This window comes from Dreissena polymorpha, chromosome 10 (assembly GCF_020536995.1).
Source record: "Dreissena polymorpha isolate Duluth1 chromosome 10, UMN_Dpol_1.0, whole genome shotgun sequence".
Lineage (NCBI taxonomy): Eukaryota > Metazoa > Mollusca > Bivalvia > Myida > Dreissenidae > Dreissena > Dreissena polymorpha.
In genome coordinates this window covers 69,765,186-69,779,230 of record NC_068364.1, presented here as the reverse complement: position 1 = coordinate 69,779,230, position 14,045 = coordinate 69,765,186, and the positions used below count along the sequence as shown (strand labels likewise).

Here is a 14,045-nt window from a genome sequence, read left to right as displayed (position 1 = left end):
TATACACATACCAAGTTTCAATGAAATCCGCCAAAGCACTTCCAAGATATGGCTCCGGACACAAAAGTGCCTATAGTAAAAAGCATTTTTTCAAGATACAAAGGGCCATAACTCTGTTTTTAACAGATGGTGTACAATGCCATTTGGCGTGCATCATCCTCTTATGCATATATATACTCAACCAAGTTTCAATGAAATCCGCCAAAGCACTTCCAAGATATGGCTCCGGACACAAAAGTGCCGGCCGGACGGACAGCTGGACGGACGGACAACGCCAAAACAATATCCCTCCGCCTCTGGCGGGGGATAATAATACACGAAACACAATTAACATTAATAAACGTTTACGGCCTGAATATAGATGAATCCAAATTTTATGAAACATTACATTCCAATAAAATAAATAACAAAGATAAAAACATTATAGTTGGAGGTGATTTCAATATTGTTCTTAACGCATAATTAGAGATAAAAATAATGGAAATCTTTATACTCACTCCAAAAATAGGAACATTTTGAATAACATAGTTGAAAACTACAATTTGATGGCATAATACTTCGTGCACTGGCACAGCATGTTGAACACAATAAAAACAATCCAAAATACTTTTCAAACAATGAAAAACTTACAAACAAACAAAAAACTATACAGAAATAGTTGATGGCAAAGACATTGCTTTATTGTTGATGGCAAAGACATTGCTTTATAATAATAAGCTAAAAATGGGGGTCACCGGTGAAAACGAAAAGTTCCCGCTTTACAGTCAAGGTTAACCCCCTTTTCCAGAAACGCCATACTGAATTTGAGATTTTATATGTGAGCATTAAGATGAGCTAAATGTTCTAAAATTATTATAAAAAGTTTTAAGATAAAAAAAGAGGAAAAGCCTATAATAAACCCATAAACATATAAACATACATACATCTCATATATCATGTGTGAGATGGAACCTACTCAGTGCAAGTAAGATTTGCTAACCTTGTTTGAATTTGCACGTGAAATGCGTTCTTCTATAAATAAGACTTGAAAATATAACAGGGAAATAAGAACATTTATAATTAAGTAACAAGGCACATATAATCATTCAATCAAACACGTTTAAAGGAAAATATATTTATCAATGTATCAATGACTAGTGATACTAGTGATATTAAACATTAAACTTATTATGACAAACAAAACAAATACACGAGTGTCATGGTAGTTCTTTGAAGAACTTCGACAGGTTGGAATAAGTGTATCCAAAAGACGCTTGGCATTGGTGACCCTAGGCTGACCGTCAAAGTTATTCATTATAAAAATGTTCTTGAGACCATCGCGTTCAAAGATCATTTTAAGATGCATAAGGTCGAGTCCCGAGCCAGCTATAATATTTATGTTGTGGCAGCATTGAACACATGACTGTAAACAAGAACACTCAGTGACTGCAAGTTCCTAGCTTTTTTACGGGTTGAATTTGAGTCCATAATCTGTCTGGTTTCATTTTCCTCCTGCACAGGTAATCAGCATACAATGTATCACTGAAATGTTGAAGTTGATATTTGACTAGTACATGTAGTTATATTCAGACAGGTTCATAAGATCATCAATAAGTTTCAGTCGAACAAAATTATGCACAATTGCAAATTGTGTATGAATAATTTTAACCATTTGTATTTATTAAAATAAAAATATTTGTTCTTTTCTTATTAATTTGGCTTCAATAAGCCTTCTCAAAGTTGTTCCTATAAATTGACAAATTTTTCTTCAAGTTATTTAACAAAATATTTATATACAGATGTCAAATACACAAGCACTTGTATAGGAGTAAGAACTGATATTAGTGTTTCATGAGAAGTGCGAAATGATCCATTATGATATGCGTCATCGTTTTTATTTATTCAGACATTCACGACATAGCATGTCATTACTAGTATTTTATATGATAAACCCCTTTAAACTGGATTAATAAGTAAGTGTAAACACCACATATCCAGTAGGGATAATACATGTATTGGGTATTAACATTTGGATGAAGAATGTATATATATAGATGATCACACAAAAAGTATATAATTTCAGAATAGTATTTTTTGTATTTGGGACATAATATACTTTTTTGTTGTTTGTTTGAGGAAAACATCAATACTCGGTCATAAAATTCAAATATGCTGTCCTTGATTTCCATGCATTTACAACACAACTTTTTAGGCTAGATTGAACTTTACCGGAACGCAGTTGTTTACCACTATCGACAAAGCGGGGCTTTTGGGGCGGTAGCCCCCGATACTAAGGAAATATATAGGATAAATAGGATTATAAGGTGTTGCGTTAGTTGTTATGTGTTAGGTGTTAAGGGTTAGGGTACGCTGTTTGATGTTAAGTGTTGCGTACCGGTAAAGTTCAATCGTCCCACTTTTTCCTTACATGGCACGTTTTCTTTTTCAAAATGAAAGCAAATATGAGCCTGATTATGTGGTAAAAATCACTGACAGGGTGCACTTTTCCTACAAAATCTACTTTACTCCAATTATGAATAATGAAACAGTTTTACTTGAAAAAAAATCTATGTACCTTCCTGTTCCGAGCTTTGTGTTGATAGCAAAACAAGGCATTCCTTTCTTGAAAAGTTGAAGACTCTTCTTTACGTGATGGGTTTTGCCGTACGATAACCCGTTCACATGGTACAGTCATCACACAAGCATAAATCCACTTTATCCCCTTTTACTTCTCACCAACAATATAAAATATTGTAAGTGACACGGGTTCTAAACGTTATTCTTCACAGTGGTCAAAATGTTCAACCGTTTGACATCGTATTTCCAGGAATCGTTTTTTTTTCATAAATATCAACACTGCCATGCATTAGTTGACGTTTATCATTAACTCCAGTCACATTAATATGAACACTAATAACACTTTTATTAATCGTTCTCTTTCAATATAGCAAATTGCTTTTTCTTTAAACGACCAATCTGTCAGGTACAATGTCGGCCATATTTGTTGTCTTTGTATTTAGCGGATCCTACATTTAGTATTTCATAGCGTATTTATAGAATATTCGTAGTTTTCTGCACATTCCCGGATAACGTTCGGATTGACGGATATGTACGAAAGAAGGAGATATTGCACGAAGTTCATTAGAGTGCTAATACCTTAAAAAAATGTATCAGAAAATCTTCTTACTGTCTCCGTAGACACTCGTATATTTTCGGCCTAGACCGTCAAGTTAGGAACTTATTCTCGCATGAATATGCAAACAATAATAAAAACTATGCCGTACCCAATTCTTAGGAATTTTGCTTCAATAATATTTTTTACACGTTTTATGACACTGTCATGTTATATAGTGATGTTCTGTATTCACAATGCGGGTTATTGAGAACTTCTTTGCAGGGACCTATTTGTTTGTATAGGTCCCTCTTCTTTGATTGCGCATGAATGACCGCCAAGTGGTAAATCGGACTTTTCCAAATTCATTCATTCGTGGTTGTTTTGGCAGCCAGCCAAGTCAGCTCATCTAAAAAATCGGTTATGAGTACTATGGCCTAGGGGCTTCGCCCCAGGCCAAAAAATGATCTGTACCTGCAAAATGATAAAAAGAAATTATCTCCCTTTAAAGCTTTTTACTTCCCTTTGAAATGTTTTTTGACATTTGACCGTGAAGGATGACCTTGACCTTCACCTTTCACCACTGAAAATGTGCAGCTCCATGAGATACACATGCATGCCAAATATAAACTTGCTATCTTCAATATTGCAAAAGTTATGGCCAATGTTAAAGTTTTCGGACGGACGCACAGACAGACTGACAGACTGACAGACGGACTGACGGACAGTTCAACTGCTATGTGCCACCTACCGGGGGCATAACAATTTATAATATATTAGCACACGATGTATACGATTGTTGAATGTTGAAATCATTGACATTATATCTAACTCTGTATTGGCTATCTCAAATTTTGAATTGCGGTTTGCGTTATAGCCGCGAATAATAATACCGGCGTGCGTATCGGATTTTTGTTACCGTGTGACTAGAAGCGGCGCTTAAGGACCGATCTTCATCTTTCACATTCTGTCACCATGCGTTGCATAGAAGGCATCGTGTTAGTCGGATTTATTGCTGTGCTCGCCGGTAAGGAATTTATCGGAATAATTTATTTGTATTGCTCCCTCAAACATCATGATAATGTTGGATATATTTTATTAAAGATTCAATGCATAAAGAATTACGTGGTAGAGACCTTTTCACATATTTTGGCATGTATTGAAGTGTGTCATTAAATGCTTTATATTGATACATGTTAACATTGGATCTAAAAAGCTCCATTAAAAAAGCAAGAATACAGTTAAAGAAAGAAAACAAGTAACCCTGAATTGAGCTCAAACCACTGACCCCTGGAGTAAAAGTATATCGCGTAGACCACTCGACGACGAAAATTTGCGAATCTTAAACAATTTTTCTTTAATTTTGTCAATTTACCAAAACGTGAAAATCCCCTTTAATAATACACTATGTATTTATAATTAATATAGTGAAAACGTATGCATATTCATAATCATGATATTACATGCATTTGTTACGGAATCCGGATAGTGCCATCTATAATCTCGCACTTCTTTCATCAACGGCGACACTACACACACGAAGCGATACTTACGAAATCCGCATAGTGCCATCTATAATCTCGCCCTTCTTTCATCAAGGGTGACACACGACGCACGAAGCGATACTCGATATTTTGCGCGACAGTCGCGTTTTCAAAAACATAGAATGCGCCCTTTTATATGCGATATCTCGCCCTTTGAACACGACCGTCGCCCTTTATAAACGCGACCGTCGCCCTTTTATAGGCGAGATATCGCCTTAAAAAGAGCGACTGTCGCGTTCTCAAAGGGTGAGATATCGCATATAAGAGGGCGACGGTCGCGTTCATAAAGGGCGACGGTCGCGTTCGTAAAGTGCGACTGTCGTGTTCAGGGCGAGATATCGCATAAAAAGGGCGACTTTTGCATTCTATTTTTTTGAAAATGCGACAGTCGACAGGCGATATTATTACAGCGATATTTTAACAGTAAAAAAATCGGGTGTCGCCGCGACTGTTGCGCAAAATATCGAGTATTGCTTAGTGCGTCATGTGTCGCGGTCTGAATTCTTTCATCAAGGGCGATACACGATATTGTGCGCGACAGTCGCGACGACGCACGATATTTTGCACTAAAGTCGCGGCGACGCCCGATATTTTGCGCGATAGTCGCGGCGACGCACGATATTTTGCGCAACAGTCGCGGCGACGCACGATATATTTAACACGATATATCGCCTTTTGGGCTACCTACGCAAGGGCGATATTTCGTGTTAACTATATCGTGCGTCGCCGCGACTGTCGCGCAAAATATCGTTCGTCGCCGCGACTGTCGCGCAAAATATTGTGCGTCGCTGCGACTTTTACGCAAAAAATCGTGTATCGTGTGTCGCCCTTGATGAAAGAAGGGCGAAATTATAGAGTGCACTATGCGGATTCCGTAGATACTTGATCTTTTGCTTGATTGTCGGGGCGACGCACGATATTTTCTTGACAGTCGCGGCGATCCTTTATCTTTTTCTTGACAGTCGCGGTGACGCACGATACATTTAACACGATAAATCGCCCTTGTGTAGGTAGTCAAAAAGGCGATATATTGTGTTAAATATATCGTTCGTCGCCGCGACTGTCAAGAAAAATATCAAGTATCGCAGCGACTGTCAAGAAAAATATCTTACGTCGCCGCGACTGTCAAAAAAAATATCAAAAAGCGCTTCGTGTGTCTAGTGTCGCGTTTAAAGGACGAAACTAGATACACGAAGCGAAACTTGATCGTTTTCTTGACAGTCGCGACGACGCACGATATTTTCTTTTTCAAATATCGCCCATATCATCCGAATCTCGTGTATCGCGGTCTAATTTCAGACCGCGACAATAGACACACGAAGCGATACTCGATATTTTGCTTTGACAGTCGCGGCGACGCACGATATTTGTACTGTTCAAATATCGCTGAAATAATATCGCCTGTCCACTGTCAGGTTTTCCAAAAAAATCAAGGGAAACAAAAAGGGGATATTTTTGCATCATGTCATATATACATATATATATCTTCTGATATAATATTATTTTATAATAATGTTTATTTCTGATCAGCAATTAAAATGTATATGGTTGATATAGCAAGCTATTCGCTTCTTATACTTCAATCTGACCATAAATAAATATTTAATATTACATACATATTTTATATAAACGTATATTTGATGATAGGAAAATCGCTTGAAATAACGATTTTGAAAATAAGACTGAGTCTCAAGGTCAAGTTATTAGTTGTTCGATTGTACGGTTCAACGTAAATTATTGATGGGACTATCCAGATTCCGTTATTTTTGGATGATTATTTTCCTAATTGTTGGCTAAATATATCATATGAAATACGGTTTGTATTGGTAAGAAAACGACAATGGAAGATTTTGTTATCGTATATAAACCCAAAACATTACGATTTCTATGACCCGACCAGAACGGCGGCGTGGCGCAGCGCAACGTAAAAAGGGCCTGGGAAAAACACTACGACCTCTCACCGTCCCGGTGGCAAAATGAATAACCTAATGCAGCTTGCAGTCATCGGACTAGGCAAGGGCAGGTGGTTCGGCTTTGAGGAAACATCATTCGATGAGGGTCACAAAAATGGTTCAGCGGGGAGGATTCTAAACATCGGTGTGGGGTTGCTTTCATCGTTTTGAGGAAGTTAACAGCGTCATCAGTCGCACCCCTGTCTATAGCAGATTCATATCCATCCGTATTAAAACGAGACCTCTTAGCATCATAATCCATTTCCACGCACCGACATCACAGTATGAATTCGAGGGGATTGAACATATATATATATATATATATATATATATATATATATGAAGAATAAGAGCGCTTCATTTTCAAGTTCCGTAAGGCCATCTGCAACTTGAGATGGCAATGACCTCAAGCAGTAGCACACGGAGCAGAGGTCAGTACGGAATAGGCGAATGGTGAACAGCACGAACAACACCAGTGCATGCATCATCATGAACGGCGAAAAGCTGAAAAAAGTGACAAGCGTAAAGTTCTTGGTACAGTGTAGCGATGCTGTTCAATGATGGTACCAGTACCGCTGACATAGTAAGAATCGCCATGGCGCAGCGATGGCCAGACTGAGAAGAGATTGTGGGCAAAAAGCTCCATCAGCATTTTCCTTAAATGACTTTATAGTAAAATAGTGTTAACACTTTAGAAGTAAAATTTATAGTCCAATCATCATGAAATGTGGTCATAACATTTGTCTCTAAGATAGCCCAGTTTAGTTTGAAAAGGATTCTGGTCCGTTGAAAAATGTGGCCGTCAGCGGGCTGGGCAGTTTTCCTTATATGGCTATACTAAAAATCCCTCGTAGTCTCCATCCATATGTACGCTGCGTGCCCTGGACGCTGCATGGGTACGCAGGACATATGATACAGGACTTTGAACATAAATATCTCCGAAAACCGACTTCCCTGATTGATTTATGTTTTGCGTGTTTTACATCTGTTTAAAACACTAATTGCGGATAATCAATGTAAGCCAGAATGGCAGATGTAATAAATATCCGTTTTAGGGACAGATCGCATTTTCTCCATAGTGAAGATTATCCACAAAAGATGAAACCGTCCGAGAAACGATGCGAATGCTGAAAAAAAATATCGATCACCAAATAATTGATATTTTTTTATGAATACACAACAACAACAAAACAGGAACTTATTCTCTAATAATTTTACGTTTATTTCTGGCTATGTTGTAAACCTTTTACGTAATTTGCTAGTGAATAAACGGCCGCTTGGTAGGTAAGACTATCACTAATTCTAATTCCCATAAATCCTATTATGAAACTTCCAACTTTCGAAGCATTTTCTTGCCTTTTTTTATTTTAATCCATGTATGCCTAGCATCTGGAAAAAGGCCTTTGAAAACAGGGTAGACCCAGATGAGACGCAGCGGCGTGTCATCAGGGTCTGCGCTGTTTGCTTAAAAACATTGCTGTAAAAAAATTCTAAATATAGAAATAAATATACTAGACATCCCTTATTTTGGAAATAAATTGAGCCAATTTAGAAGGATGGGAGAGTCCACTAGGCACAAATGGGTTAAATATTGCAAGCCTGGTATCAAATAAGTTTAATGAGTGTGTGTGTATTTCGAAGCTTATGAGGTATTTTCTGAGGCAGAGGATACATTATGTAAGGACCCTGAGTGTGCCCCGGCACTCGTACCTAATCAACTTACTTGACGCGCGAAAGTTGTGACGAATTTTGAATTACAGCTGCAATTTTCAGCTATTTCGTTGTTATTGAAAGATTTTTCAAAGTTGGTGTGGTCTAGTGTTGTCGGGAGGGGGGGTGGGGAGAGTCGGAGTACCCGGAGAAATCCCCACCCTGTCAGGAATGGTGACTCACATACCGGGAACGGGTATTGAATCCTGATAATCAAGATGAGAAGCGAGTGTACCAACCACTGCGCTAGCCGAATAGCCATAATTTCAATGAAAAAACGACAAAAGCACAGTCCTTCAATTAACGCTTCCCAAACGTTCATAATTCAACGTAGTCCCAGAGAAATGCACCGAAATGTTGCAGACACACATATATTACAGGAAATAACCATAAAAGCATGGATACTATCGCAAAAAGGTTTAAAACCAGAAGAGAAAATGAACTTTTTAGAATAGGCACTACTTCCAACAAAGGAGGAATACAAAATAAGTTAGTGGAATGTAACCTAAAAGATAAACGCCGAAATTGATCGCTATAATTATTGAACCAACGACTTGTTAATCATGTAAATGAAATCTCGGACAGAGCTCGCAATAACACGCATAATTGGTAATTGCAAGATCCTAACCCATTTATGCCTAGTAGACTCTCCCATCCTTCTAAATTGGATCAATTTATTTCCAAAATAAGGGATGTCTAGTATATTAATTTCTATATTTAGATTTTTTCTTACAGAAATTCCTCTAAGCTTTCAGCGCAGATCCCGATGGATCTGGGTCTAAGCTGTTTGCCAAGGCCTTTTATATAGACGCTAGGCATAAATGGGTTAAATGCAACATAAAATGCTTCAAATACTCAACACTGTATGTGAACATTGTTGTCAATTCAATTATACTTTTTTATGATCCAGGGCACTCCGGCGCTTTCAGGATCTTGTTTCAACGGACTGTCCCGGATATAACATGGCGTCCCACATCCGGCTATCTAGTCAGGTATGACGTCATTGGTTTGAGATCCGCAGGATAACATGAAAATACTACAATTATCTTCCTTTCCGATCGTAATATAATGGATATAGAGTTATCGTTTGTAATATGATGCAAAACCCCGGCAAACATATCGTGATCATAATATTATCCATACATTTGTAGGAAGCCATACCCACAGTGATTTACATTCCAATATGTCCATGCCGAGGCCGGTATTTTTCGCCGTTTTATACTCTTTATTACTTGTATTATTTTTGAAAATTCCGCCCACTTTCCAGCCATATTAGCAAGAAAGTTACTGGCGTTTATTTTATAGTAAAATTCGCTTTATATCTCGACTTTACTCGGGGCGAAATTTCTTAGCGGGATGACCTAATTAGGGCTCCACTAAGAAAATTTGCGGGGAGTAAAGTCGAGATATAAAGCGAATTTAAATACGAAATAAACGCTTACCACTTATTTACTGGTATGGCTGGAAAGTGAACGTCGTTTAAAAATTAAACAATAGTAATAAAGAGTACAAAACGGCAAAAAATAACTGTCTCGGTATGGACGTCGCCATCTTGACTATCACGTGATTACCCCCTCTGACTAACGAGCTATTGTGCGAAAGGTTGAGCTTCACGTGGTGCTTGTTCTGAAATGGCTTGTTGCCGACCTAATTTGGTAAAGAAAGTTAAAACGAGCAGGACCGTTTGCATTCCTTCCGAAGGCTCAGCCGAAAACATATGAATCAGGTGATCATCAGTAAAGGCAGAAACCACGTCCTTTATTGGTTCTGAATTACATCAAACCTTCTATGAACATTTGTGTTCCATGCCGATTATAACCGAGGTAACTCGTCGAAGCGTTTATTTTCCTAGCAAGAGCTATGCTCGAATTCCGTTTGCTTCAGAATCGAAAAACGGAATGATATCGCCTGCTGCACCGCGTGTAGCCGACTGTCCAACTGCACCTCGGTGTTCTATACGCAAGCAGACGGCGACTGTCAGCTCCACCAGACGACAATTGACATCAGTGCGTACACGGGTGGAACGATAGTGACGTCATCGACTTCAGTCTATGCGATATCGAACAGTATGTTTTCTGATTTACATGAACATCGTGTAAATTGGCAATAGTTACCGTTTTACACAAATTCAAAGTTCCAGTTTTGGATTTTTCATGCGCATTTTGTCATTAAATCGGCCAATAAATTGCGGTCGCTATACCATATAGTACTAAATTTCATTCCAGTGCCGTTCGACTGCAGTAGTCTGACGTCAGAGTGGACTCTTGCCCAAGTCTCACCTGGCGACAGATTTTACGTCAGGTTTGTGTTAGTCATATACAGATAATCTAGATGTTTGATTAAAAACCACGACATTTTCACAAGACGTCTGTCTTTGTCAATGCTAGATAGCGATAGAAATTTACGATTAATTAAACCTCATTCGCCATAACCGTTATTTTTTCTTATTTAATGTCCAAACAGGCTTATCATGGACAACATTTTCTTTAAAGGAAAAATATCATCACAGCGGAAAGTACCTGATTAGCCTGTGTGGACTGCACAGGCTAATCTGGGACGACAATTTACGTGAATGCATAATTTAAGCCCCGTTTTACCCGAGTGCGACTCATATATTTGTGTAGACGATCGTATAGGTCCATCTTTCGAAATAGCAAAGATATTATTGAATGTTGGCAATATGTGTGTTGTCTAGTAATGACACCATCCAATACTTGTGGCACTTATATGCAATTTTGCTATCGTTTACGATACAAGATATACATGCAATCTATTTATAATTTATGCAACCCTAAAATGCTATAAGTATACCTCGGCAATAATGTGGGTGTTAATCGCACTTTTGAGACCCGTATTGATTCGCGTATACCAAGACAGCATTCGTATAGTCTGCACCTACCTTTTACTTTTCTTCCAAACAGCACCCTGTGATCTGCGAGCCGTATATAAAATTCCAATACTATAATACCCCCGGAATCAGCTGTAAAAATGAGCTTTTAAGTTTTTAAATGAACTGCACTCCTGCCATATCTTGACATCTTTGACACTGCACCGGATCAAATCATTTTTCATCAACATGTTGAATGTAATGTCGAATTTCTCCACCAAAACGATTTTTAAGAAACCTTGGATATGTTACTCGGGGACATTGGTTGATATCATTTTCAGCGCAAAACCTTTTTTCCTGGCATACCTTTAAAGAAATTTGTAAATAAAGTGCTAAATAGGGGACAAATCCCTGCATCGTCGACTTCAAATAGCCATATTTAAATAAATCCTGAATATTAACATTAAGGATTTTTCCAACATACATGGTAATACCTCCTTTGCATAAACCAAACGATATTTAAATTCAAAAATGCCTTTAAACAATTATAGAACTGGATTTACATACCCTACCGAAATTCAGCAAAATTTATCAGAAATTTTTCCAAGCACGTCCAACTTTTCACATCATATCGGGATTCCAGGGGTGTATAACAAGTACGTAAAATGTTTCAGGATGTTTTCGACGCACGAAACAACTCAAGCCGAGGCTGAAACTGTTTGCGGCTCTCAAAAAAGCACCCTACCCAGGATCAAAACACTTGAGCGACTTCAGTTCTTCCGGAGTAGGATTATGGCGTGTAATGGTAAGTCGTTCAACCTTAATACAAATACAAACTGATGATACAGCTTCTTTCAATACACTAACTTTCATATAACCAGTCATGGTAGTTCTTCTACTAATACTGCTACTGTTACTACTACTACTACTACTACTACTACTACTACTACTACTACTACTACTACTACTACTACTACTACTACTACTACTACTACTACTACTACTACTACTACTATTATTATTACTACTACTACTACTACTACTACTAGTACTACTACTACTACTACTACTACTACTACTACTACTGCTACTACTACTGGTGCTTCTACTACTACTACTACTACTACTACTACTACTACTACTACTACTACTACTACTACTACTACTACTACTACTACTACTACTACTACTACTACTACTACTACTACTACTACTACTACTACTACACTACTACTACTACTACTACTACTACTACTACTACTACTACTACTACTACTACTACTACTACTACTACTACTACTACTACTACTACTACTACTACTACTACTACTACTACTACTACTACTACTACTACTTCTACTACTACTACTACTACTACTACTACTACTTCTACTACTTCTACTACTACTTCTACTACTACAATTAATTCAAAGATACATTAATTCTCAAACCAAAACCGAGTTTTTAAAAGCATTTCGATGTTTTCCTGTGTGACGAGCAAATTTCCACCCAATTAATTCGCAAACGACTTCAAACGATTGCGTACAATATGTATTAGATGCTGCATGCACAACAATATTGGGCATTTTTCTAAAAGAGATGGAGCCAATGCTTAGGAGATGCCGCTTATGATAGGAGGTGGCGCCAATGCAGGGTGTATCAATTAACAGTCGTATAACAATAACATCATCACATGACGTACATTTGATGGATAATGCTATTTGTTATATTTACTTCATTTTTCAACGTACAGACGCAGGCCCCAATCTTTACAGAACATACACACATTCTATAATAGGTAAGATGTAGTTTGTAATGCCCCCGGATTGAATGATCGGAGGTTAATTGCTTTGGCCTGTCTGTCTGTCATTCTATGTGTTTATTAATGGGCTGGAAATGTGCTTATCACACAGGCAAAATACATCAATTCGCTTTTACGATTTCTACCATGTCACAACCTATAAGGGTCCTTACGTTTACAAATGGGTGGTGATTGTATGTTTCTGTTCAGTGGATAAATTTATCTTCGCTGAATCGCACAACATTGGGCGATTTTTTTTTAATTATGCGAAATATGTTGAAAAACAACAACATATAAAATCTAATCACTCAGTCAAATTATCCGTTAAATTTCAAAACAACAGCAACAACATTTATTAGATATTAAGCATTACAATTGCTTCCAAGCCAAATGCAAAAATACACAAGTGTGGTGACATGGATGATAATAATTATAAAATTAAGTAATGGTAGAAGTTAACAAAGATTTGACTGATTCATTACATATTATATATTCCTTAAAGTTTAACATCGATAATAACAGTTTCTAATAAAAATTATGAGATAAAGAATAATAAAGATTTGACTGATTTATAACATATGATATTTCCATTTAAAATTGATAACGACAATTGCTCATAAAAATAATGAGATAAAGAATACACCGTTTTAGATCTATTCTGAGATAAATAATATACTTAAGATGAATTAATTTGTGTCTAAATTGTTCCTTAAACAAATTGCATTGTATATATATTTCGAAAGATTAATTATTTCTTTTTTATTTTGTGTTCTGATTAACATATCGAACTTATTTAATGTTGGCCATGCTTGATAATATGACTTTAAATATGTTTTTCTGATATCTTTGTATATTGGGCATATTAATAAAAATGATATTCGCTTTCTACGACATTAAGATTACACAATTTACATTTTCTGTTATCCCGAGCAATGTTGTGGTATCGACCTCGTTCTATTTCTAATCTATGTGATAATAGGCGAAATTGAGTTAGTGCTATTTTATTTTTTTTTCGTTGTAATTATGTTAAGATATTGTTCTGTATTAAACGTATTCTTGAAGCGACAATATGTATTTAGTCTTGACGAATTATTGATTTCACTGTACCAGTGCTGTGTAA

At 37.1% G+C, this 14,045-nt stretch overlaps 2 protein-coding genes across 4 annotated transcripts in view; one reads left to right on the top strand and one right to left on the bottom strand.

Annotated features, from left to right (window-relative positions):
- The window catches only part of LOC127849342 (uncharacterized), a 213,431-nt gene that overhangs the window by 150,085 nt on the left and 49,301 nt on the right, over window positions 1–14,045 (bottom strand). The window lies entirely within an intron of this gene.
- Window positions 1–14,045, top strand: part of LOC127849350 (type-2 ice-structuring protein-like) — a 196,128-nt gene that overhangs the window by 175,455 nt on the left and 6,628 nt on the right. Inside the window, exons 4-5 of one of the 3 annotated variants that reach the window (XM_052382088.1) lie at window positions 10,523–10,598; window positions 11,799–11,929. The exons of the other annotated variants lie outside the window; for them this stretch is intronic. Coding sequence (XP_052238048.1) covers window positions 10,523–10,598; window positions 11,799–11,929 — 207 coding nt within the window. The remainder of the gene's footprint in view (window positions 1–10,522; window positions 10,599–11,798; window positions 11,930–14,045) is intronic. 3 annotated transcript variants of the gene reach the window in all.